This window comes from Gopherus flavomarginatus, chromosome 2 (genome assembly GCF_025201925.1).
Source record: "Gopherus flavomarginatus isolate rGopFla2 chromosome 2, rGopFla2.mat.asm, whole genome shotgun sequence".
In the NCBI taxonomy this organism is placed as follows: Eukaryota; Metazoa; Chordata; order Testudines; family Testudinidae; genus Gopherus; species Gopherus flavomarginatus.
The window spans coordinates 161,036,291-161,059,987 of record NC_066618.1 but is presented as its reverse complement, the minus strand read 5'-3'; the positions used below and the strand labels follow the sequence as shown (position 1 = coordinate 161,059,987).

Here is a 23,697-nt window from a genome sequence, read left to right as displayed (position 1 = left end):
TCCTCCTTACACGTCGTCTTTGCTGTGATGCCGACAAAAGGTAGGACAACGGTTACATTGTTGTTGAGCAGAGGCCATTGGTCAGCACTGGTTCCTTGTATTCCCCCGTCCGTCTGTACCCATCTGTTGCCTGGAAGTAGGCATGGTCTACACCTAATGCTTAGGTCGACCTAGGGCTAGCACGCAGGCCTGTGAAAAATTTCACCCCTTGCATGCTGCCATTAGGTTGACCTACCTGTAGACGCAGCTAGGTGGATGGAAGAATTCATCGGTAGACCTAGCTTCCGTGTCTTGTGGGGATAGGGCAGGAGTAGGCAACCTATGACATGCATGCCAAAGGCGGCACGTGAGCTGATTTTCAGTGGCACTCACGCTGCCTGGGTCCTGGCCACCGGTCTGGGGGGCTCTGCATTTTAATTTAATTTTAAATGAAGCTTCTTAAACATTTTAAAAACTTTATTTACTTTACATACAACAATAGTTTAGTTACGTATTACAGACTTATGGAAAGAGACCTAAAAACGTTACAATGTATTACTGGCACGCGAAACCTTAAATTCGAGTGAGTAAATGACAACTTGGCACCACACTTCTGAAAGGCTGCCGACTCCTGGGATGAATTTCCGATGGGAATCCCTTTCCCTTCTGTTGCTGTAGTGAGCGTCCACACTATAGGGGCGTAGTTGTGGCCCTTGCTGTGTTTGCCTTGCAGCCTGTCAGCTCTTCCAGGGGAAGGAGCCACCCCTTTGTTCAGTGTGTACAGCACCGAGCACAGGGCCCCCGGTAATCCCAAGCAATAACCCTTCATGCAAATGGCTAGGGAGCGTTTCTGCACCCTGCGCTCCCCAAGCACAACAGACCCCGGGGCAGAGGACCCGCTCCACGGCTGCTGCAGGCGGGGCAGGCACAAGTCAGTCCCCGCCCACCGCCCGGCCCTGCAGCGAGCCCGGCCCGCCGTGTTTCCCCCGGACCGCGGGGCGGCGCAGGCGGAGGCGAAGCCGTGGCCGGGAAGCGGGGCTCAGACGCCGCGCGGTGCAGTTGTTGCTGGTCCCCGGCCTGCTGGTGAGTGCGGCCCGCTGCGCCCTGCAGGCCGGCCCCGTCCCCCCGCTTCCTCCGCTCCGGCTGCCTCCATCCATCCGAGCACCGGGGCCGACCCTCGGTTGCTGGTCTTGCGCCCCCAGCGCAGGTTGCTGGGGTGGGGGGGTGGTTGGTGTGGGTCCGCCTGGGGAAGGGGGGGGGGGTTTCTGTGGGTCGTGCTGGGGGGAAGCGGGGGTTGCTGTGGGTGGATGCTGAGGGGAAGGGGGGGTGTTGTGGGTCGTGCTGGGGGTGGATGCTGGGGAGGAAGGGGGGTTGCTGGGGGTCGTGCTGGGGTGGATGCTGGGGAGAAGGGGGGGTTGCTAAGGGTCCTGCTGAGGAGGTGGGGTGGGGTTGCTGGGGGTCCAGGTGAGGGGGTGCATGCCTGGGAGGCATGGCAGGAGTTGCTGTGGGTAGGGTGGTGGATGCTGGAGAGGTGTGGGGGAGAGATTTGCTTTAGGTCCTGCTGGGGATGGATGTGGTGTGTGGTGGGGTTGCTGTGGGTCCTGCTAGGAGTGAGTGCTGGGGAGGAGGGGGGGTTGCTGTGGGTCCTGCTGGGGAGGAGTTGGGGGGATTGTTGGGGGTCCTGCTGGGTGTGGGGTCGTGGTGGGGGAATTGCTGGAGAGGTGGGAGGGTCACTGTGGGTCCTGGTGGGGGGGAAGGGGTTGCTGGAAAGGCAGGAGGGTTGCTGGGGGTCTTGCTGGGGGTGGGGGCTGCAGTGGATCCTGGAAGGTGGGGAATTTGCTTTGGGCCTTGCTGATGTCTGTACAGGATGCAATAAGAGGTTGGGTGGAGGGTGTGGTCTCTGCCATGTGGCCTCTATCTGAAGTGCCAAACCACTGTAGACCTCAGTAGCACAAAGGAGCTAAAGCATTTATGTGTCTCTCTCCCCTTCCCTCCCCTGCTGCCTTTTGTCACCCTCTTCCTCAGCATCCCGTCCTCCATCAGGCCACCCCCACTGTCACCCTGGCGCTTCATTGCTTGGATGGCGTCTTCCTTTCCCCCAGTGAGAATGACTTTGTGTGCAAGGTCGCTGAAGAACTGGACCATTTTCTGCTCCAAAACCAGCATGAGAAGTAGGTGGCTTATGTTGTGCCGTTTACATTGCAGGAGCTTTCAGATAAGGGCCACAAAACCTGGGCCCTTTTTACCCCATGTGAATAATAAGATGTTTGTGGTCCCCTTTTCTCACTGTCATGCAGGGTGCTTTGAGCCATTGGGTGGCTGTGTGTTCCACCCAGGGGTGGCTGCAATTCTTTGCTGCCGTATGTCTGTAACTTCAGATGGGCCCTACAGGATGAAAGATTTTATTAGAGATGGGGGGGGGGGGGTAGGGGGCTGAGCTGCAACATTTGGAGCCAGATCCCATGTCCTAGACCAGTGATTCTCAACCAGAAGTAAGCATACCCCTGGGGGTATGCAGAGTCTTCCAGGAAGTACATTGACTCATCTAGATATCTGCCTAGTTTTACAGCAGGCTGCAGAAAAAGCCCTAGCGAAGTCAGTACAAACTAAAATTCCGTATAAATAATGACTTGTTTATACTGCTCAGTATGCTATACACTGAAATGGAAGTACAATATTTATATTCCAGTTGATTTATTTTATAATTAAATGGTACAAATGAGAAAGTCAGCAATTTTTCAGTAATGGTGTGGCTGGGACACAATTGTATTTTTGTGTCGGATTTTGTAAGCAAGTAGTTTTTAAGTGAGGTGAAACTTGGGGTATATAAGACAAATCAGACTCCTGAAAGGGGTACAGTAGTCATAGAATCATAGAATATCAGGGTTGAAAGGGACCTCAGGAGGTATCTAGTCCAACCCTCTGCTCAAAGCAGGACCAATACCTAACTAAATCATCCCAGTCAGGGCTTTGTCAAGCCTGACCGTAAAAACCTAAGGAAGGAGATTCCACCACCTCCCTAGATAACCCATTCCAGTGCTTCACCACTCTCCTAGTGAAAAAATGTTTCCTAATATCCAACCTAAACCTCCCCCACTGCAACTTGAGACCATTGCTCCTTGTTCTGTCATCTGGTACCACTGAAAACCACTGTCCTAGATCATTCAGAACTGGGTTATGGTTTGGGCCATTAAAACAAGAGGGGTCAGTTACAAAGTTTGAGCTGGATCTGCACTTCCCCAAAGTGCAGGGATTTTGTACCTGGGTTTTTTTTGCCATGGGCCCATCTCTAACTATTATTCTTCCCTGGGTGGAATTATCCTGGATGCTGGCAGCTTCTGCACCAGCCATTTCCCAACCTTGTTCACTTGACGTCCCCGCTGGGTGGGTTATTACCAATAATTTAAAATCAAATAGTTCTTCATCAGCCCCTACCTGCTAGGCCTTCCTGGGCACAGTGTTCTCTGTCCCAGCAGAAAACGATTGTGGGGCATGATGAACACAAACCCCTTGGCCTGGCTGAGCTCCAGAAGTATGTTTTGCCTGTCTGCTTGTGCGTAGATGAGAAGATTCAGACGAGCTTCTGTCACAGAGTAGGGACTAGATGGGAGAGAGGAATGCTGTGTTCCAGGTAGACTTGCTTGGACTCCAGTTGTTTGAATTGGATACTTATCACAGTGTTTTAGATGGAGGAGGATATTAAAGTCCAGTTGCAAGGTACCTGGGAGTGAAACTAGATCTGATTTTAGTGTGTGTATAAATGCCATGCAGCGTGAAACAGAATATCTTTTTTCTGACCTCCAGTTTCTGAAGATATACATAATAAAGGTGAATTTAGCGCTAGTGAAAGGTGATTGAGAGGCCTCCACCTTGATGCCCTTTTGTTTGTCCATGGAACAGATAAAGGCAGAAGGATAATCTTGTGGTGAAAGCACTGGCCTGGAACTTGGGAAACCTGGTTCTGTTCCAGACTCTGTCCTGAGTGACCTTGGGCAAGTCCCTTCATCTCCCTGGGCCTCCGCTCCCTACCTGCAACCCAGGGTAAAACACTGCGCTGCCTGGCAGGGGTGTTGGCAAGTCACATCATTACAGTGACGGAGAGGGCATAAACGTACCTAGATAGATAAAACAGTTGGCAACAGCAGAGCAGTCTAACCCAACCGAGTCGTGTTCTGGAGGAGTGAGAGGGTACGTCAGGCACTACAAACTGTTCACTTTCTAGTCCCTCTGCTGTTGCTCCCAGCTAGGGGGCCAGTTGACTTTTGGAATGTGGCTTGCTGGCCACTGGGAATGGAATTAGGACCCTATTCCAGGGGTGACTTGGGGTCACTAATGGGGACTTGCAGTGTCTGCTTCCCCTTCCCTGCCCACTCCAAGCTGATGATGCCCTGTCTGTTTTCCCTTTTCAGAGTTCTCTTATTCCCCCCCTTGTCCAGCCGCCTCAGGTACCTGATCCACAGGACCGTGGACAATGTTGATTTGTTAAGCAGCTTTTCTGTTGGGGAAGGATGGAAGAGGAGGACTGTTATATGTCACTCAGTCATAAGGTACAACAGCACTTCTCCCTTACTGTGCACTACAAGGCACTGACGCTCACTGCACCCCGTGAGGATGGCTTGATCCCTGTTTTATTCTGCAGATACAGAAAAAGGCAGTGAGTGGTTGAGTGCAAAGGTCACACGGTGAGTTAGTTACAAATAGAACCCAGGAGTCCTGACTGCCAGTCACATACCTGAGCAACAAAACGATCCATCCTTAATTCACGCAATAGGCCTGAATTACAGCTGTGGGTAATTTCACCCCTTGAGGTTCAAGCAATACGTAGGGTGTGTGCAATCCAAGCTTGTCAAAGTGACTCCATGACAATCGCCAGACTGCCTAGTTGTACTGAATATGGGCAAAAAGTTAACAGCTTTATCCTGCTTTTGTAATGCAGTTAATTCTATTCAGATGTGTAAGGCGAAGGAGTTTGCTCTAGTTGGAGCAGAGGACAGGGCATCAGGAGGCCTGGGTTCTGTACCTAGATCTGTAAGGGAGTGTTTCTAGTGGTTAGAGTTAGAGTCGGGCATCTGTCATTCTTTTCCTCTGTGATCTTGGACAAGGTCCTTAACCTTGTGGTGCCCCAGCTAAAGGGACGTTGTCCGCTTAAAAGTCATATGTATTAAATACCTATTTGTTATGAGCACTTTAAGATTAAAAGTGAGAGAATTAAAAAACTGAATTTGTCAGTCAGTAACTTACGCTGTTTGGTCACGTTGTTTTTTTTTTCCTTGGCATTTCTCTCTGTGAAGAATCAGCAGAGTCACTTTCACGTTTGTGCACAGTCATTTTTGTTTTCAGATACCCACTGCTGCAATGTTTGGGTTGCAAAACCTCCAGAGGGACGTTTGCATGTGTTTAAAAACAAAAGTTCCTGTTACAACCGAAAACAACAGCATGGGGCATTTCAACATATCTGTCAGACTTAGATTCTGTAGAAGCTCTTTTTTAAAAATTCTGAGTCAAAAGTGAGTTGACTGTGTCTCTTTCAGCGTTAGTCCGGCGATCAGCCTGGATTCAGGCTGGAGTGGTTGCGATGTCACTTTTAGGTGGACAGATGGAATTCTAGATTGAGGAGGGAAGCTGCTTAGTGCTGCAATGTCTGGGCCACAGACCCTGCAGGAGATGAATGTTTGTTGTTAAAAACAATTGTTTTCCTTGGCCCCTTTTTAAAAAAAATTGTTGAAAATTCCTGTTGGGGATTCGTCAGAAATTAAATGTTGGGACAAATGTAAGTGGGTGGGTTTCCCCTTTATCCCACCAGGGTGTGTGTCTGAAACCGCTATTATTGTATTGTCCCCAGTGAATAGGAGGAGATGGAGAATTTTTTTTCCATCAGGAATTAGAGCCCAGCAGTTTACTCTGTCCCTCGCTTCATGAACAATTTTTGGTGATGATCAGTTGGGTGGCGCGTCAAGCGATGAATGCAGAGCATAGCCTAGGGGTGGGCAAACTACAGCCCAGGGGCCGCATCTGGCTCTTCAGATGTTTTATTCTGGCCCAGGAGCTCCTGCTGAGGACCAGGATCTGGGGCTTGCATCTCCTGGAAGCAGCAGCATGTCCCGCCTCTGGGTCCTATGTGGAGGGGCAGCCACGGGCTCTGCACACTGCACCTGTCTCAAGCGCTGCCCCTGCAGCTCCCTTTGGCCAGCAACCATGGCCAATGGGAGCTGCAGGGGCAGTACCTGCGGACAGGGTAGCATGCAGAGCTGCCTGCTCGCACCTCCACATAGGAGCCAGAGTGGGGACATGCTGCTGCTTCCAGGAGCTGCTTGAGTTAAGCCCCACCCAGAGCCTGCACCCCGATCCCCATCCCACCCTCTGAACTCCTCGGTCGTAGCCTGAAATAACCCCCTGCATCCCAGAGCCCACACCCCAACCCCCTGCCCCAGCCCGGAGTCCCCTCCCACACCCTGAACTCCTCATTTCTGGCCCCACCCAGAGCCCGCACCCCCTCCCACACCCCAGCCCCCAATTTCATGAACATTCATGGCCCTCTATACAATTTCTATACCCAGATGTGGCCCTCAGGCCAAAAAGTTTGCCCACCCCTGGCATAGCCGGTTTTCTGAATTAATAGCTTCTTGTCTCCCCATCTCAACTGTTGCTCCTCAGGCTTCTCTGCCACCTGGTCCCCTTCTCATGTGCTAATGCACATGCTTGGTTCCCTCCTCCCTGTGTATGCAGCTTAACACTTGGCCTTTTTTCCCACTGTGTCCTGGACATACTGCCCAGTAGCTGCTTTCCTTTCTCTTCACCTTCCTTGGACGTTCCTCTCGGTTTCCTCCTCCTATGTAGCACAGCCTGCTAAAATGGCTCGTCCTCTTATGCAGCTGCTTTTACAGGCCTCCAGGTTCCCCTGCAATGAAGAGCCTAGACCCTGGTGGAAGCAGCTGGAGAGGAGGGTGTGGAGCCAGTGCTCTAGTGACTCTCAGACTTTAAGATCATCTAGTCTGACCTCCTGCACAACGAAGGCCACACAATCTCACCCATCCACTTCTATAACAAACCCCTAACCTATGTCTGAGTTATTGAAGTCCTCAGATTGTGGTTTGAAGACCTCAAGCTGCAGAGAATCTTCCAGCAAGTGACCCGTGCCCTATGCTGCAGAGGAAGGCGAAAAACCTCCAGGGCCTCTGCCAATCTGCCCTGCAGGAAAATTCCTTCCTGACCCCAAATATGGCGATCAACTAAACCCTGAGCATGTGGGCAAGACTCACCAGCCAGCACCAGGAAAGAATTCTCTGTAGTAACTCAGATCCCATCCCATGACAGACCCCTGGGCATACTTACCTGCTGATACTCAAAGACCAATTGCCAAAATTAGGCTACCCCATCATACCATCCCCTCCATAAACTTATCAAGCTTAGTCTTGAAGCCAGATATGTCTTTTGCCCCCACTACTCCCCTTGGAAGGCTGTTCCAGAACTTCACTCCTCTAATGGTTAGAAACCATCTAATTTCAAGTCTAAACTTCCTAGTGTCAAGCTTATATCCATTTGTTCTTGTGTCCACTTAGCCAGCTCTGCACAGATCACCAGCAAGTGATCTGTGGGCCACAGTTTGGATCTGCTGCTGCCAGGGGAGGCTCTGTGTATTTTGCCACCCCAAGCATGGCAGTCAGGCGGCCTTCGGTGGCATGCCTGTGGGAGGTCCACTGGTAATGCGGATTCGACGGTATGCCTGCGGGAGGTCTGCTGGTCCTGCGCCTTCGGTGTACCCACCGCCGAATTGCCACCGAAGCTGCGGTACCGGGGGACCTCCTGCAGGTGTGCCACTGAAGGCCACCTGACTGCCACCCTCACAGCGACTGGCAGGCCGCCCCCAGCAACTTGCTGCCCCCGGCACACACTTGGTGCACTGGTGCCTGGAGCTGCCCCTGGCAGCTGCTGCTGTTGTGAAGGACGCATGGGTGCAGTACTTTGGTAACAGCGTGTGTGGTTATACTCTTGCTCTTGTCAATAACAGTGACTTGTAATAGGAGGGAGGGGAAGCTGCTCCTGCTGAAGTTTGACTGCAGCCTGAAATGTCCCAGCACATCATGTATTTCCCTGCTGTTTTGGTGCTAGGTTGCCTGAGGAGCCTGGTGATCAGAACAGTTCCTGCAGCAACATGGCGAGATCCCACCGCCCACTCCAGTCAAGAAGCAGGGGAGGCAGAGCCACAGGGCCGCGCCACGCAGAGATGCCTGCCGATGGCTCTCGAATCAACAGAGGTATCGGCAGGGCGAGGCGACAGCCCCGAAGGAAGCCGGATAAAGCTTTGTATGTTCCCAGAGTAGTGCGCGAAAAACTGGAGGAGTTGAGAAATGAAAGCCTGGCAGGAGATGGAGCTGAGTTAGATGATGATGATGTACGAGAGACAGGGAGCTGCATTGAAAGTGCAACTGATGGGACCCTAGAGGAGTTAGATAACTTTGAGGCCACTACAAATTCCAGCAGGGCAGCAAGTCATCTTGATCCAGTCCCTGGCAAGGAACTTCCTGAGGTCCAGGGCCCTAAAGAGGCATATGAAGAACATATTGTGGGTGAAATCGGTGGTGATAAAGGTAACAAGTGTCCAGTGGACTGTTCAGATGTGTCTGTGTTGGAGTGTGCCAGGAACCTATCCGTATTAGAAGGCCGGGATAAAGGCTGTTCAGATGCCCCTGTAATGGAGTGTATCAAAACCCTATCACAACATGAAGACCAGGATAACAGCAGTACAGATGCCACTGTATTGGAGTGTAGCAAAAACCTGCACCAAATAGAAGATCAAGATAAAGACGCTATGGATGCCAGTGTATTGGAGTGTAGTGAAAACTTACTGGTCCTGGAAAACCAGGATGAAGGCTCTACGAATGCCACTCTATCAGAGTGCTGCAAAAACCTATCCCTACCAGAAGACCAGAATAAGGAGTCTGTGGATGCCTCCATATTGGAACAAAGCAAGAACTCTTCAGTACTTGAAAACCAGGATGAGGGCTGTACAGACACCATTGTATTGGAGCGTAGCCAAAACCCAAGTCTCCCAGAAAACCAGAATCAAAGATGCATGGATGCCCCTGGAATGGAATATGGTAAAAAATCATCTGTACTGGCAGACCAGGATAAGCACTGTGCGGATACCTCTGCACTGGATCGTGCCCAAAAGGTATCGCTACCAAAAGATCAGGATGAGGACTGTACAGTCCTGGCAGGCAGACTGTGGTGTGGCTTGGAGTTGTCTGCAGAGGATAGAGGCACTGAAAACCCTGCAGCGAATGAGCAGAGCAGCGTAGAGGATGACTGTGGTGCTGAACTCTTGCAAGAGGTAAAGGTGTTGATGTGAATGTTACCTTAGAAACTGGATTTGTGACAGTAATGACCAGCGGATGGACTGTGAATTAGAGATGTGGCAGTGATTTTAATAGGCCCTGTCATCTTCTAAAAGGGAGAGGAGTTGCCCCTGGGACACCTCTTTGTCATGGCTCTGGCAGACCTCTGGTTATGGCTCCTGCTTGCTTTTACTGAACCACTTAAAAGTATAGAATCCTAGGACTGGATGGGACCTCGAGAAGTCTAGTCCAATCCCCTGCACTCGAGGCAGGACTAACTATTATTCTCTAGACTGTGGCTGTAAAATGACTGGGGAGTAGATGGCTCGGGCAGTGTGGTACACACAGGTGGGTCTCAATCCATTTCCTAGCAGCCAGGGGGTCTCCATCTTAAAGCCCTTCTTCTGCTAACTCGGTCTGTTGAACAGTACAGGCCAAAGACTGAATGGGCACTGAGAGCTGAACTCCCCTCTCTTCCCTAGAGGGGTCTTTCCAGGGCAGTGTTTAGGGGAAAGCTGGTGGCTAAACTGGTTATGTCACTTTCCGGTGGGATCAGTGCTAAGTATCTTGCATGGCTCTCATTCCATATTGGAGCATCTCATGATCTTTATTGTATTTATTCTATGAGGCAAGGTAGTGCTATTATCCCCATTGTCCATTTGGGGAACTGAGGCACCGAGAGACTAAGTGACCGGCCCAAGGTCACACTGGAAGGCTGTGGCAGAGCAGGGAATTTAACTCAGGGCTCATCCCAGGCTCGCATCCTAGCACCTATCTATGTAAAATATGCAGGCATACTTTGTGCTTGATAGAACATTGCATTTTTGAAAGACCCCTAAATGTCCTTGCTCATTGGCTTTTCCTGCAATGTTCGAAGTGCACCTTTACATCTAACACGCTTCTCCTCCCAGATTGCAACTTATCTGACTGTAAAGGACATTAGCATCGAGAAGATCCAGTTCGATTATTCCAGCTACGGGGATGCACAGATCAATGAGGGAGATTTTGGACATGTTATAGAGATCTACGATTTCTTGCCATCCCTGAAAACGGAGCATCTGATGGAAGCATTTTCAGAGTTCCAGTAAGTACCTACCTCAGAACAGGGCAGTTCCCGCTTGCCACGCTTAGAGACAGTTGCTTGATGTCAGTGGTGCCAGTAGCTTGAATGACGTGAGCAGTTCTCCCAAGTTCTAGGCTAGTGTGCTGACCACTGGGCTCTTTTCTTAAATGGCTCTCGTCACTGTAATATCTGAGTTCCTGAGTAAAATTATACCCATTGATTTGAGTTCAACTCCTAAAGTATATTCAGGCCTTGGCTTCTCTGCTGAAAATGCAGTAAGGATTGGGTCCTTACTTTGCTAAGATTGATCTTGTAAATGTGTAGTACGCAGGCAGTGATCCAATGAAAGCTGCTTGAGGAGTGCATTGATTATCGTGTTAGAACAAAATTCATCCCCTTAACTGTAGAGCTGTGACCGGTGCGCCTCTAATACACTGTGTCCACTCTGCCAAAATGTTTGATCTAGCATCTGCAGATGGAGACGCATTCATGCTCTTCCCCTCTCCTACCGCCCGCTTAATGTACATAATGGTGTGGTGTTAGGTTCTGTATGAGCCCCTTTAGCTTAATAGTAACACTCCTAAAGACACAAGCTACTTTTTACAGGCTGTCCTCTGCAGTTACCTTATGCACTTAGCTCTGATAGCGGAATTGGGCTGAACGCTGCCATTAAAACAAAACTGATGGTTTTCCAATTCTCATGCCCCTAGCACACAGCAACGGCATTTGAGTTTCCAGAACGTTTTGTTGGGCTGGCTTTCATGCGATTAAAAACTCCCTCCCCCCCGTTAGGTTTTGTACCACCTTTTGGGTACCCCTTTCTGACACTTGCACTTCCTGTTGACACTGGAAGAATCAGTTTGTCTGAATCATTGTGCAAATGATACACAATGCTTAGTGCTTTCCATGACAAATCCTAAATCTGGGATTGAAATTAAACTGTTTCTTTTAAAGAAATGTGTAATCACTGGGGGCAACAAGTCCCTGGTGGTGGCAGGGGGGCGGGCATTTGAGTGGGGTTCAGGATACGTGGATTCTGTTCCCGCCTCTTCTATTAAGTCACTGTGTGGCCTTGAATAAGTTCCACTTAGCCCCTCTACTTCTATCGTCCTCCATCTATAAAAAGGAGATAATGCTTTGTAAAGCACCGGGTAGCTATGGATGAAAATCACTCCTAAGTATGATATTACTAATGGACACTATTCATCAGATTGTTTATGGTGTTGCTCTCCTTTTTCTTTGTAGCAAGAGTGGTTTCAAAATTCAGTGGGTCGATGACACTCATGCCCTGGGTATCTTTTCCAGTCTGGCAGCCGGTAATGTGACTTCATTCTTTATTATGATGCTAGTAACCTCTGGTGTGGGTGGGACTTCACAATGTCGTACAGTAAATAGCTGTGGAGCCTTAAAATTCCGCTTGGCCTGTAAGCTGAATTGCAGTGAGCGTCATGGGGTTTCTGTTACTAAAAAAGAAGATGCCCTGTTCCTTCTGGTAAGATGGAATGTGAAAGAGCCAGGTCCATAGAGTGGTATTGCTAAGGAAATCATATTTAGGATTAAAGCCAGTTTCATCCCAAATCCCACATTCTCAGTGGCAGTTGAAAAGCAATCTATTTCCCTATGTGGGCAGGGAGAGTTCTGCAATTTCTCATCCCCCTCACATGCCATATGGAAGTGGAAGCCTTTCTCCCACATCGGTTAGGTGTCCTGATCCCTGAATGAAGCAACCTTCTGTGAGAGGCATGGAAGATACCACTGACAGTGCATGCAAGTCATTCCAGTACTGAATATAAGCAGCTGCAAAACACTGATGCCAGTTCCCTGCCCTGCCACCTCTTCCAAATTTTAAACTTCTTTAAACCAGACATTCAGCTTCTGACACAAGAACCTAGAATTAATTCTGCATTGTTGATGTTCTCTTCTATTAAGTACGTGTTCTGGGGAAACTCTGCTTAGCAGGTTTTTGATTGGCTTGGGTAATCAACAAACTGCTGGGAATCCCTGTATAAGGAGTTAGTGTGTGAATCATTTTGCATTTTAGAAAGGAATCGGTTCTGCCAACTGAGTTTATTCTCGAAAATGAACAAAATTCTAGCAAGCCTACAACAAAGGGGACGTGTGACCCTCTATGGACATCATTAATAGCTTGGGACATCTAGGTCAAATGCCTGACCTCTAATGGCAAACTGACCTCCACCCTGAGCTTCAGCTCATAACGTTCCTTAGAGCAGTTCATGTCTGGCTGTGCATCTATTCAGAAAGCCTTCATTCATATTTGGGGCCTGATCCTATCATCCTTGACCCATCCTGAACAAAACAGCTATAAATTCCAGTGGGAGTTTGCAGGCCCAAGGACTGCAGGATTCAACATCTGAGTGAATTGACTAAATTCTGCTGGCCCACTAAAAATCTTGGGCCAGATCATCAGCTGAGATAAAATGGTGTCATTCCATTGACTTCAGTGGTTACGCTGCTTTAAACCAGCTGAGGATCTCAACCTGTACGCTGAACTTTGCTATAGTTACAAAAATTCAGCTTGTTGACTGTAGTGATCTTTATTCTTTTAAGCATCTCAGGCCTTGGGACAGAGTTATCCTTCTCTAAAGATCCGATCCTTGATCCAGGGGACAAGACAGTCTAAAACCAAGGCACTTCAACGACCAAGTAAGAAACCTTTGATTTGTGTTTGCTCCTTGTTTTGCATATCTTCTGCTGCTAGGGGTGATTTGTGACTAACTTATTAATTATACTGGATTTAAAAATAAACCCACACTAAAGACCTTTACTGCTTTAAAAGCAGATGTTTACTCCTTGTGGCTTTATTGGCGCTGTTCTGGTTCAGGAGGGTGAGCTAAATTCTGTTGTGCCTCATGCATCATCAATTGTCAGTTGACCTTAATTCTACTCGTGGAAGATTGAGTTATGATGCCTGAGGCAGAAACAATCCAGCTGGATCTGTAGATTAGAAAAGTGACTGTGAAGGGGAGCACGTCAGAGGTGGAATAACACACCAACTCAGTCTTGTTCCAACTCACTTTTCTGACTATTGTGGCACACCTCAAGCCATCTGCTGCCTTAAGGTGTGGCATGATCAAGTAGCAGTCTTGTGTGTTTGTAACAAGAGGACAAAGCGTGCAGAGGAAGATCCTAAATCTTCATTTTTTAGCATAGGCCAAAATTTTTAAAGTTGGGTGCCTACAGTTAGACACCTAAATAACTGACTTGATTTGCAAAGTTCCACATACAGCTCTGATTTCAGTGAGAGCTGCAGGGATATCCCCACCCTCGAAAATCCGGCCCTGTGGATACCCAGGCTTGAAAATCTTGTGCGCAGCCTGTTAAATACTGTAACTTCTACATTGTTCCTCATGTGTCTTCTGCTAAATACAGCCTGCTGCTGATGCATTATTAGCAAATATCCTTTTGAAAAGCAGTAAGTCACAACAGGAGCCAGTGTGTACAGTAACACAAGAGCCACTTCTGCTCTCTGGTACAGTCACAATTCACACTGACTTCAGTGAGAGGTGCCAAAAGTTTTGGGGGTACAATAAGATTCAAAATAAGGAAGACTGCTCCGACAGTATAGATGGGATTGCTTGCTTTTAAGCACATGCTTAAATTCCATTCTTTTCAGTGGAGCTTCAGCACCGATTCTGCTGAATCTGGGACTAGTTTTCTCTGCCACATGCTTCAGTTGTATAAAGCATAAATAGCATTCAAGACTGAGATCTGTTTCCACTACTGATGTTGGGGATCTGGAGTGTATATTAATTGATGTTAATAGAGACTTATGGTACATTTTCCCCCCGACACTAATTAGTTCAAACAATTAAAAAATATCACCAAATGAAACCAATAGCAGTTAGTACTTTGTGGTTGGCATAATTTTATTATTCAATAGCAGATTCAGATAAAATTGTTTAAGCTTAGCCATTCATAGTTAGTAACATTCAGTTCATTTTATTACTTTAAAATCATGCTGTAATTAATTATGCTTGCTGCAGTAAGTGAAAAATGCCATGAATCTTGTAGCAATAAAGATTTTACTGTACATATAATTATACTGTTTCTTGTACAGTATAGTGCAGTCAAAATAAATTTCAGTATTAATGATTTAAAAGGACACTCGCTTTTTTTTAGCACTTCCTGAGTTACTAGTATTGCTAGATTATTGAAACTGAAATTTTCAATGACTCCAATTCACTTTTCCCACTTTGTATGGTGAAGGGACTGGTCTATTTCACATCCTGATTCTTGTGCACTAGGCTAAGGGTGTGGTATCTGGGTTGCACAGGAATGTTTGAACCTGGACAAAATTGTATTTAATTAAAAAAAACAAACCCACAAGTTTTTATCAAAACTTAAATTAGCTGACAGTGCCCCCTTTAGAACCTTGTCAAGAATATTGGTGATTGATTTTCCAAGCTGTGGGTGGTGACAATGAGCCTCTGTCCCTCTTGCTGTTGGGCCTCCTTCAGTTTTTGTGTGAACAATCTTTTAATAACCCAGGCCAAGCCATATTGCTCACTGGATAATTTCAAGTTTGCAAACAGTTAATCAACTCTACTAGTATCAAATCCACTGTATATTAAATGAAGACTTACTCAGCTGGCAGGTTTGGACTTGGTAAAATGTTGGATTACTTAATTATTTTTTAAAAAGCCATTTTGAAGCTTTAACAAGCCAGCTGGTGGTTAACAGCAGTGATTGCTGGTAACCCCTGGCAAATGGGCTCTTCAGAAAACCCTTTTAAAACCTACACAATTATTTAAAAATGTTTAGGAGTTGAAGCAGTGTGCTTTCCTACTCTGCCACGTTCGGAGGGGTTAGCGCTAGGCTTTCAGAGTGAGTGTCAAGTGAAATCAGTTTTCTTGGTATCTGAATTGCTAAATTTTGCCAGGAGTGGTTCTGAAGTAGTTTGTGAATTTTAATCACAGAAGGTTTTCTACCACTGCAGCAGGGACCAGGTTTTAAACCATTTGAATAGAATACTTGGCCTTTTGTCTATGAATCTATGCATATTACAGACTAGCCTCGCAGCATTCCATTGAGGCAGGTCAGTAAAGTCCCCTGGTGTGAGGTAGGGTAGTTGAGAAAGAGAGGTGAAATGACTTGCCTGTAATTGCATGGTGACTCTGTGGAAGAGCTGAAACTAGAGCCCAGGGCTCCTGACTCCCAGTTACGTAGTTTAGCTACAGGACCGTGTTCCTAAAATAAGAGGATTTAATTAGGGAGACTTCCTCCCTCTTCCATTTTGTCTGATTTCTCATCTGTTTTGTTTAGAGCTCCTTCAGCTGGCTAAAGAGAGACCCCAGACTGACACTGCAGTGGCTAGAAGGCTGGTGACAAGGGCTCTGGGTTTGCAGCACAAAAAGCAGAGAGTCTCAGGTGGTGACATGCTCCAGCCCGAGAACTTGGAGCTGGAAAAGTAAAGCGACTCAGAGTCGAAGACGAGCTTTGAAGGAGCTAGGGTGGGATAGCGAACTGCATGCAGAACAGTGAGTTGCCATTAGGACATTTTGTGGAGTTTTTTTAAAATGGGTGAAGGGAACAAGTTTACTGTTGTTGCTATTGAACTCCCTTGTTGCATTCTGGGGAATGGGCCATCTAGTTTTTCAAATTACGCCTCACTAATCCAGGGTACAGAGGCCCCTGTAAACTAGCTCTTTACTATGGAGAGCATCTTATCTTGTTCCCCAGCAGCTGTTTATCAACACCCTGCCAAAGCAGCTCATAGCCACTGTGGCATGATTGGTAGTCTCCACTGATGGGCTGTTATAGGTACAACAGCAAAGCCTCCTTGATCTAAGCACTACCTTCTTTTAAAATGTATCAAGCCTTTAGAAGGAGCTGCCCTACATTGGAGGTTGTGGGAGCGAAGACCTTTGGCCTTGATGGTAAGCAAGAAACACAGAGCAACACATTTGCAGGAGTCAATAGCTGTTTAATGTTTACTGAAGTTGTAAAGCTGATGTTTGTTTAAAATAAAGATATACCACAAAACTGATAAGCAGCAAATGCATGTGGCAGCATCAGGTTTGTGATGGTGCAATATTTCAAGAAGCGAGCGTTCTTATCCCCTGATTAGAGGGGACAAAAGCCAGAACTTGACATCTGCTTCAGAGTTGTAGCACCTGATCCTGAGAGAATGCTGCAAGACTCCCACTACAGGAGCTCAGGCCTTTAGTAAAGTCTCACCTCCTCAGAACAAAATGGAGTTTTCCAGATTTCTGTAGGTGCAAAATGTTTGCCAGATTCCTCTCTCTAAGCGGAGAGGAATAACTTAGTATTTATTAGCTACATACTTTGAAGAGCCTCTGCTAGGCATTAGCAAAGGTCTTAGCAGGCATTCCTTACACCTCACAACACCCCTGTGAGGTAGGTTAGAGCAGAAATGAGGTTAAAGGGACACATCCAGCTTCAATCACACTTTGGACTGAAATGTTTTCTCTTATTACACACCTAACAACATTAGCATAACTAAGAAAGTGATTTTCTACTTTGCATCTTTCAGCAAACAGAAAGGGAGAGGAGCTTTTCTTAGAACTAGGGCATGGGATTAAGGCCTCAAAAAAGGGTGACAGCAGCATATGTAATACCAGCCCATGCTGTTATTTAAGAATTGACTACAGCTCAGGTTTGTTGAGGTCCCTTTACTTGGTTTGCTGACTCACAAAGCAAGCGAGTGGGAGTAGAAGGCAGGTGTCCTGACTCCCAATCCCTTGCCGTAGCCACATGGAGAGGGGTGAAAGAACTAAACTTCCAGGTCAGTCAAGGAACATACACAAAAATGGCATAGAAAACTCTTTTCTGGGCAAAGTCGATTTTTATTCAAGTAGGTGTGTGTGTCTGAAGACATGTAGCAATGTGCGTCCTCAAACAAACAGAGGAACACACTTAGCACCATTATGCATTTACCAAAGTGTAATTTTTTTTAAAAAATTGCTTACACAGGTGGTCTGACATAATGCAAGATCCAGATCCCTGACAGTGAAGGCCAATAAGTTATCTTTGTAAAAGTATATTGATGTTACAATGATTAACTATATTCATTCTTTAAAGAAAAGGCACAGATGTAATATCTAGCTTAAAGGTGTTGGAAGGAAATAGACATACATAAAATCATTTGGGAGAACAGCTTTGTGTGCAACAGAAATCCTGTTTAGTCTCCCAACACAAGGATGTGTACTAAATAATGGAACTTTCCCAGGTCTAAATTGTAAAATTGACTTGTAGCTTTGTGGAGTTCTGGTAATTACCACAGTGCAAACTAGTCCTGCGTTAGATGTTCCTTTTAAAGATCATGATGTGAGTAGAGCATCTGAAATGAAGTTATGTCACAGTATTAAATTACACTTTGCACCTTCCTGTTCTCAGGAAGGCTGCTCCAGTTTTCCTTAGCTATGTGCTAAATTGGGTATTTTCATGGCAGTACTGAGAATGAGTTGGATTTAAATACCTTTAGAAAAGGTATGTCACAAATGTCCGTTTTCGCATCAGTGGTGTGTGTTCAGACTCAAATCAAAGCGTAAAGATGCTGAGACAGGAGCAAGGCAGCTGAGAGGGAAGTATGTTTAAACACTGTCAATAGTAGGGACACAGGTAGGTTGTCCTCACCCAAAGGAAACCACCACCACCTCTGCGGTCTGCTCACTGTAGCATGGACCTGTGCAGATGAACAAGGTGGGAAGGAGTATTCAGTGAACAGGTTAGGCTGGATGGATGTGAAGCCCTAGTTGCAGGGACATGGGGGCCTAGTGGAATTAAGCTCTGGTCCCAAATCATCTGAATATTAGGAGTGAGAAGTTACAAAGCGAATTCTGTTTCCTAGTGTACTGAGCACCTGAAATGGGTATGGAGGGTATCGCTGAGAATAACTTACAATGCTAATTTAAAAGTCCATGGTTGTTTACTTGGTTTCTTTTTCTGTGCAGTGGTTAGGGAAGTCGCAAACAGGCATCCCTGCTTCCTTAAATAGTGGGTGGGAGGCCGGCAGCTCTACCGCTTGGACACTTGATTATTTGTGAGTCCGTTGAAGTGATCAAACTTCTGTTCCATTTCTTGGCCTAAAGAGTCACCTGTGAGACGCAGAGAGAACAAGGTACTGTCAGCAAGGTACCCCTTGAGACTGTAAATTATGCCTCTGACACAAAAGGCAGATGCACAACATACCAGATCAGTTGAGTAAATTACACCTCTGTTTCTAAGCTGCCAGTTCTGAACTTGGATCAAGGGCAGTTGCCTACCTTTGGGCTATTTAATCCTATTAAAATTTGACAAGCATATAGCTCGGCTTCTATTAATACGCTCCTGAAAGAGGGAGGGGAAGAGTAAACCTAACACTTGGATGTACACCTCACCCAACGCTTTAAGAACATTGTCCCACAATTTCCTTCTGAGATAGTCCAATGTCACCTTTTGTACCTGTGTGGAAATAGGAACCGCTGGTAAGTGACCTGCCTCATATGGCACAGCAAGTTAGTGGCTGAAGCAGAACCCAGAATTTGACTCCCAGCTGCTGGCTCTAACCTGTAGCTCACACTATATGCCATAGCAATAACTATTTTTTGAACTGCTCAGCTTCCAACGTGCTTCTGCTCACCTATATGGCAGTTGTACATCCAGATGCGCTGTCCGTCATACCGGCTCTTGCACTTCATCACATTGTTCGAATAATCCGATTCTGCAACTTCATAGTTTGGATTAATGACGATCTGGGAAAGGGTAAAGAGACAACATCATAGAGCCATTGAAAGATGTTCACTGAAATGTAAATGGCAAAGAAGAGGGTCTCTTTCTTTTGTTTGTACAGCACCAGGGGGACAAAAATCAATGATTTTTAAAAAAAACACAACTGACTTGATGAGTTATGATGTATCTTAATTAAAACTATCATCATGGAATAGGGATTATAAATTCTAATTTGATAGTACGAGACAATATATTTCCGTAATGTTTAAGAAAAGTTTTGTAAATGAGTTCCAATAGTTCATGGATTGGGACCCAATCTTATGGGGTTCCACAGGCTTGTGTCTTGATTATTTAGGTTAATCTTTCTATCTACCCACCCAATGGGACTCAGTGCTCAGTCCAGAAGATACCAGCAGAGATGCTTAGTTTTGCAGTTCTCAGACTGTGGATTTGTCTCTAGAGATAACATGCTTGTTAACAGCAAAATGATTTAAAATAAATAATTAATACACCTGTACCCTGATACAACGCTGTCCTTGGGAGCCAAAAAATCTTACCACATTATATCGAACATGCTTTGATCCCCCCCTCCCGGAGCACTGCTTTACTGCGTTGTATCCGAATTCGTGTTATATTGGGATAGAGGTGAGAAATAACAGACTTCAACCCTATTGTTCTTCTGCAAATTTGTGTACACAGAGTCAATCCCTTACCTCTCTAAAAGTTCAATGAATAGAAGATTATTGGGGGTGGAATAGATGTGGACAGGGAGTAGAAGTCTGGAGATAAATGTGAGACACGAGGGACATATGCTTGTTTTGTTAATGTTATATGTTTGCTGTTGAAGAAAAAAAATCCAGAATACTTAGTGTTGTTTTAGTTAAGTAAAACAATTTAAAATGTCTGTCTGGTGATGTTCTCCTCCTAATACAGCATGGCAAGAAAATTGTCCAAATACTAATGATTAACCTGTTGAATTGGAGATATTTCAGAATTCATGGTGAGGTGAATTATCTGCTTCAAGTACCTTTGGTAAAAGAAGCAACAAACATTCATTTTCTGATATAGCTGTCAAACGAAATCACTGTTTAAAAATGTATAGTGTATACCTTCTAAAAATGAAACCTACATCTGTCCCTAAGAAAATGTATTAAGGTTAGAACAACCAACAAGAATGCACTTTTATGTAGAAAACCATGATTAAATATTCTTCCTGACTAGTGACTTAAATCAAATCCACCCTGTACAGCACCTGGCACAGTGGGGTCCTGGTATGTGACTGGAAAAAAATGCATGCTTTTTAAAATAGTCTGACCAGCTCTAATTAATTATTTGTATTACTGAAGAACCTTGGAGCCCCAAACTACTTTTCAGTTTATTTTCTGACCAGCAGTATTAGTAAAAACCTTTAAAATTCTTTGCTACATCACAAGAGATTTCCTTAGACACAATGAAACAGTTTCATGTGGAAGATGATTTTTCACATTTGATTGCATGCTGGTCGCACCCAAAGAGCTACATGCTTCTCACTCCCAGCTGAAGACACTGGACCTGCCTCAAAGCTTACAGGCAAAGGGGAGAGTTATTAGTATTTAATAGGACAGCTGTCAAGGCAAAACCTTCTCTCTGCTCTCACATACATGAAAGGTTTTACATTTTTCACCCTTTCCACTGTTTGTTTGAATTTTAGTCCACTTGGGCAATGAAAGTAGCATTGGTGGCTTCCCATGCTGTAATGTTAGAGCTGAAAGCAGTGCATGAGAATGATCAGAATTCTTTTCACTCATTTTAAAAAAAAAAAAGTCAATGCTGGTTATATGCAGGTTTGTAAAACACTTAATCACCTAAATCTTTGTCCGAAAAGTACTTGACAGCATTTCTGAAGGAAGGCTGGAACAATTGTACAGTATTCAAAATATGGCACAGATCACAGATTAGGGTTGGAAGAGACCTTAAGAGGTCATCAGCCAGAGCTTTGTCAAACTGGGCCTTAAAAACCTTTAAGGAAGGAGATTCCACCACTTCCCTAGGTAACCCATTCAAGTGCTTCACCACCCTCCTAGTGAAATAGTTTTTTCTAATATCCAACCTAGACCTCTTTTCGTGATCTGTCTATTGTGACTGGCCATGCTACCTTGAGCTTATTTTTAAAATCACTTAACATTGATAGGTATGTAACCAATTTATTGCTAGATACCAGTAAACAAGTGTCCACCTCCATTGCCCACATCCCAGTCCCCACGTACCTGGAAGAGGTAATCTCCTGGTGCAATATCAGTAATGTCGATCCATTGGCAGTCAATATCATGACGATAGACATCCCAGCATCCCACTGTGATTCCTTGTTCCCCAAAATTAGCACATTCATACTGTTTCTCCACATCTACAGAGGAAAGAGGTATGGACACATAGTGCATGTCAGAACAATCCCAGCTGGTTTGGTGGGTATTCTGCTAACCTCACTATGGGCTGGTCTACAATATGGGGGAAAATTGATCTTAGATACGCAACTTCAGCTACGTGAATAATGTAGCTGAAGTTGAAGTATCTAAGATCGAATTACTCACCGTCCTCACGGCGCGGGATCGATGTCCACGGCTCCCCCTGTTAATTCCGCAACTCCATTTGGGTTGGTGGAGTTACAGAATTGATATAAGCGCGTTCAGGGATCGATATATCGTGTCTAGATGAGACGCGATATATCGATCCCCGAGTAATCGATTGCTACCCGCTGATACGGCGGGTAGCGAAGACATACCCTATAAGGCAGGCAGTTCCTCTGTGAACAGAAGAGTGGATGCACAGTGCTCCCAAGGTGAATATTGTCTCTTAGGATAGTGCATCCATCCCAGAGCAGGGTATGAACTGTACATGAGTATCATAGAATCATAGATTATTAGGGTTGGAAGGGACCTCAGGAGATCATCTAGTCCAACCCCCTGCTTAAAGCAGGACCAATCCCCAAATGACCCCCTCAAGGATTGAACTCTCAACCCAACTCTATGGCTAGGAAGCTCCCTGAAATGCAGCCACTTCTGGGGTGGAATGCAGCAGTATTTGAGACAGCAGGGTGCAATGCTACATGACAGGAAGTAAAGAATTCTGTGTCCTTTTGAAATTAGAGGGAGGAGTTCTGGGAAAACAGAATGTAAATACATGAGTTGGAATTTATCCAGGACAGCAGATTAGCACTTCTCATGTAGAAAGTGCCAGGGGGTCTTTTAACTCCATCAAGAGACTTTAGGTCTTATCCAAAATGTTGTAGCTGTAACATTCCCCAGGCTATGAAGTCTACAGGGGTGGGTACAAGTAGCAGGGGCTGGGGACAAGTCTATATAATTCACACGTTTTTCCTACCCGATCACCCAGATCAGTGGCTTGGAAGTATTTGTGTCATTGGAGTCAGAAAAGTAAGGCCAGATTTTCCGAACAGCCCTGCACCCAATGAGTTAAGTACTTTTGAAGCTTGTCATTCTTAATGTAATAGCCCTAGGAACCTTCTGCAAGCACCAATAGATTTCAACTCTTTCCATGGTTTAAAGACTAGGAATCATTGGCTTCCTTAGCCTTAAGAACAATCACAGCTTTTGGATGACCAAGTTTGCGATCCTCCCTGCTAAGGGACATGGCTGTGTCTTTGGATCCTGAGAACACCAATACATCCCCTGCACAAACTTCCCACACTACGTGGATATAGCGAGGGTACCTGATTCACATTCAGTGTCTTCCAAACAGAAACTGGCTTTGTGTCCTTCGGCCACCTTGGTACCATTGAGGTTCAGCAGATCATAGTGTGTGAAAACCTCCATACTGTGATAATGTCTGAGACACACAAAGAAATGTAGTCTTTAGTTAGGATAGCTGTTAACTTACTGCCATCTTAAAAGCATAGCATAATCCCTAGAGAGGAAGGATGGTCCAGTGGTTAGGGCGTTAACCTAGGACTTGGGACATCTGGGTTTAATTCCCTGCTCTGCCACAGACATCTTGTAGGACCTTGGGCAAGTCACTTAGGCTGTGTACCTTAGCTTCCCTGTAAAACAGAGATGAATGCTGCCATACCTCACAAGGGTGTTGTGAATATAAATGCATTAAAGAGGGAGAGACCAGAGTAATGGGGGCCATAAATGCATCTCAGAAAGATGGAAACCTTAGTTCAGAGGGTACAGAACATTAATTTATTGGCCAGAAATGAACAGCATAATGGGGTAAAGTTAGTTTTTAGCTCATTTCACTCTGCCTCAAACAGGAAAGCTAGGTTCATACACAGTCCATTTCATTATTTTAACCAGGCACTAACAGAATCAGCTTGGCCCTGTCTGCGCTGCTGTCAGACAGATTCCAGCTCTACATGTCATCGTAGTCAGGATGGTTCCACCAGTGAGGATAGTTTGTGCGTGTTAGGGAACACTGTTATGCAAACCAGTGATTCAACCAAGTTGCTTAACTTTAAGTATGTACTTAAGTCCAACTGAAGTCAGTAAGACTTGTGCGTAAGTGCTTTGCTGAATACGGATAGACTTAAGTACATGCTTAAAGTTAAGCATGGGCTTTTCTCAGTCAGGGTTTAGTTACACTGATGTAACTGAGATCAGTATTTGTCCCCCTCTCCTTGGAACCAGTGGTAGA

General features: G+C 45.8%; 3 protein-coding genes across 4 annotated transcripts in view; 2 read left to right on the top strand and 1 right to left on the bottom strand.

Moving 5' to 3' along the window:
* The window catches only part of LOC127044853 (D(1) dopamine receptor-like), a 65,585-nt gene that overhangs the window by 17,175 nt on the left and 24,713 nt on the right, over window positions 1-23,697 (top strand). The window lies entirely within an intron of this gene.
* On the top strand, window positions 28-16,411 carry R3HCC1 (R3H domain and coiled-coil containing 1). The gene is made up of 9 exons (XM_050939753.1): window positions 28-40; window positions 851-1,062; window positions 2,023-2,150; window positions 4,389-4,526; window positions 8,089-9,310; window positions 10,226-10,398; window positions 11,623-11,693; window positions 12,946-13,041; window positions 15,661-16,411. Exons 1-9 carry the CDS (start codon window positions 28-30, stop codon window positions 15,807-15,809), a joined length of 2,202 nt encoding a protein of 733 aa, XP_050795710.1. The 3' UTR covers window positions 15,810-16,411.
* The window catches only part of LOXL2 (lysyl oxidase like 2), an 88,450-nt gene continuing 83,068 nt past the window's right edge, over window positions 18,316-23,697 (bottom strand). For both annotated transcript variants that reach the window (XM_050939955.1, XM_050939956.1), the window contains 4 exons: window positions 22,775-22,890; window positions 21,315-21,451; window positions 18,980-19,091; window positions 18,316-18,455 (listed from right to left, as the gene is read on the bottom strand). In XM_050939955.1, the coding sequence (XP_050795912.1) occupies window positions 18,376-18,455; window positions 18,980-19,091; window positions 21,315-21,451; window positions 22,775-22,890 (445 nt within the window). In that variant the 3' untranslated portion in view covers window positions 18,316-18,375. The remainder of the gene's footprint in view (window positions 18,456-18,979; window positions 19,092-21,314; window positions 21,452-22,774; window positions 22,891-23,697) is intronic.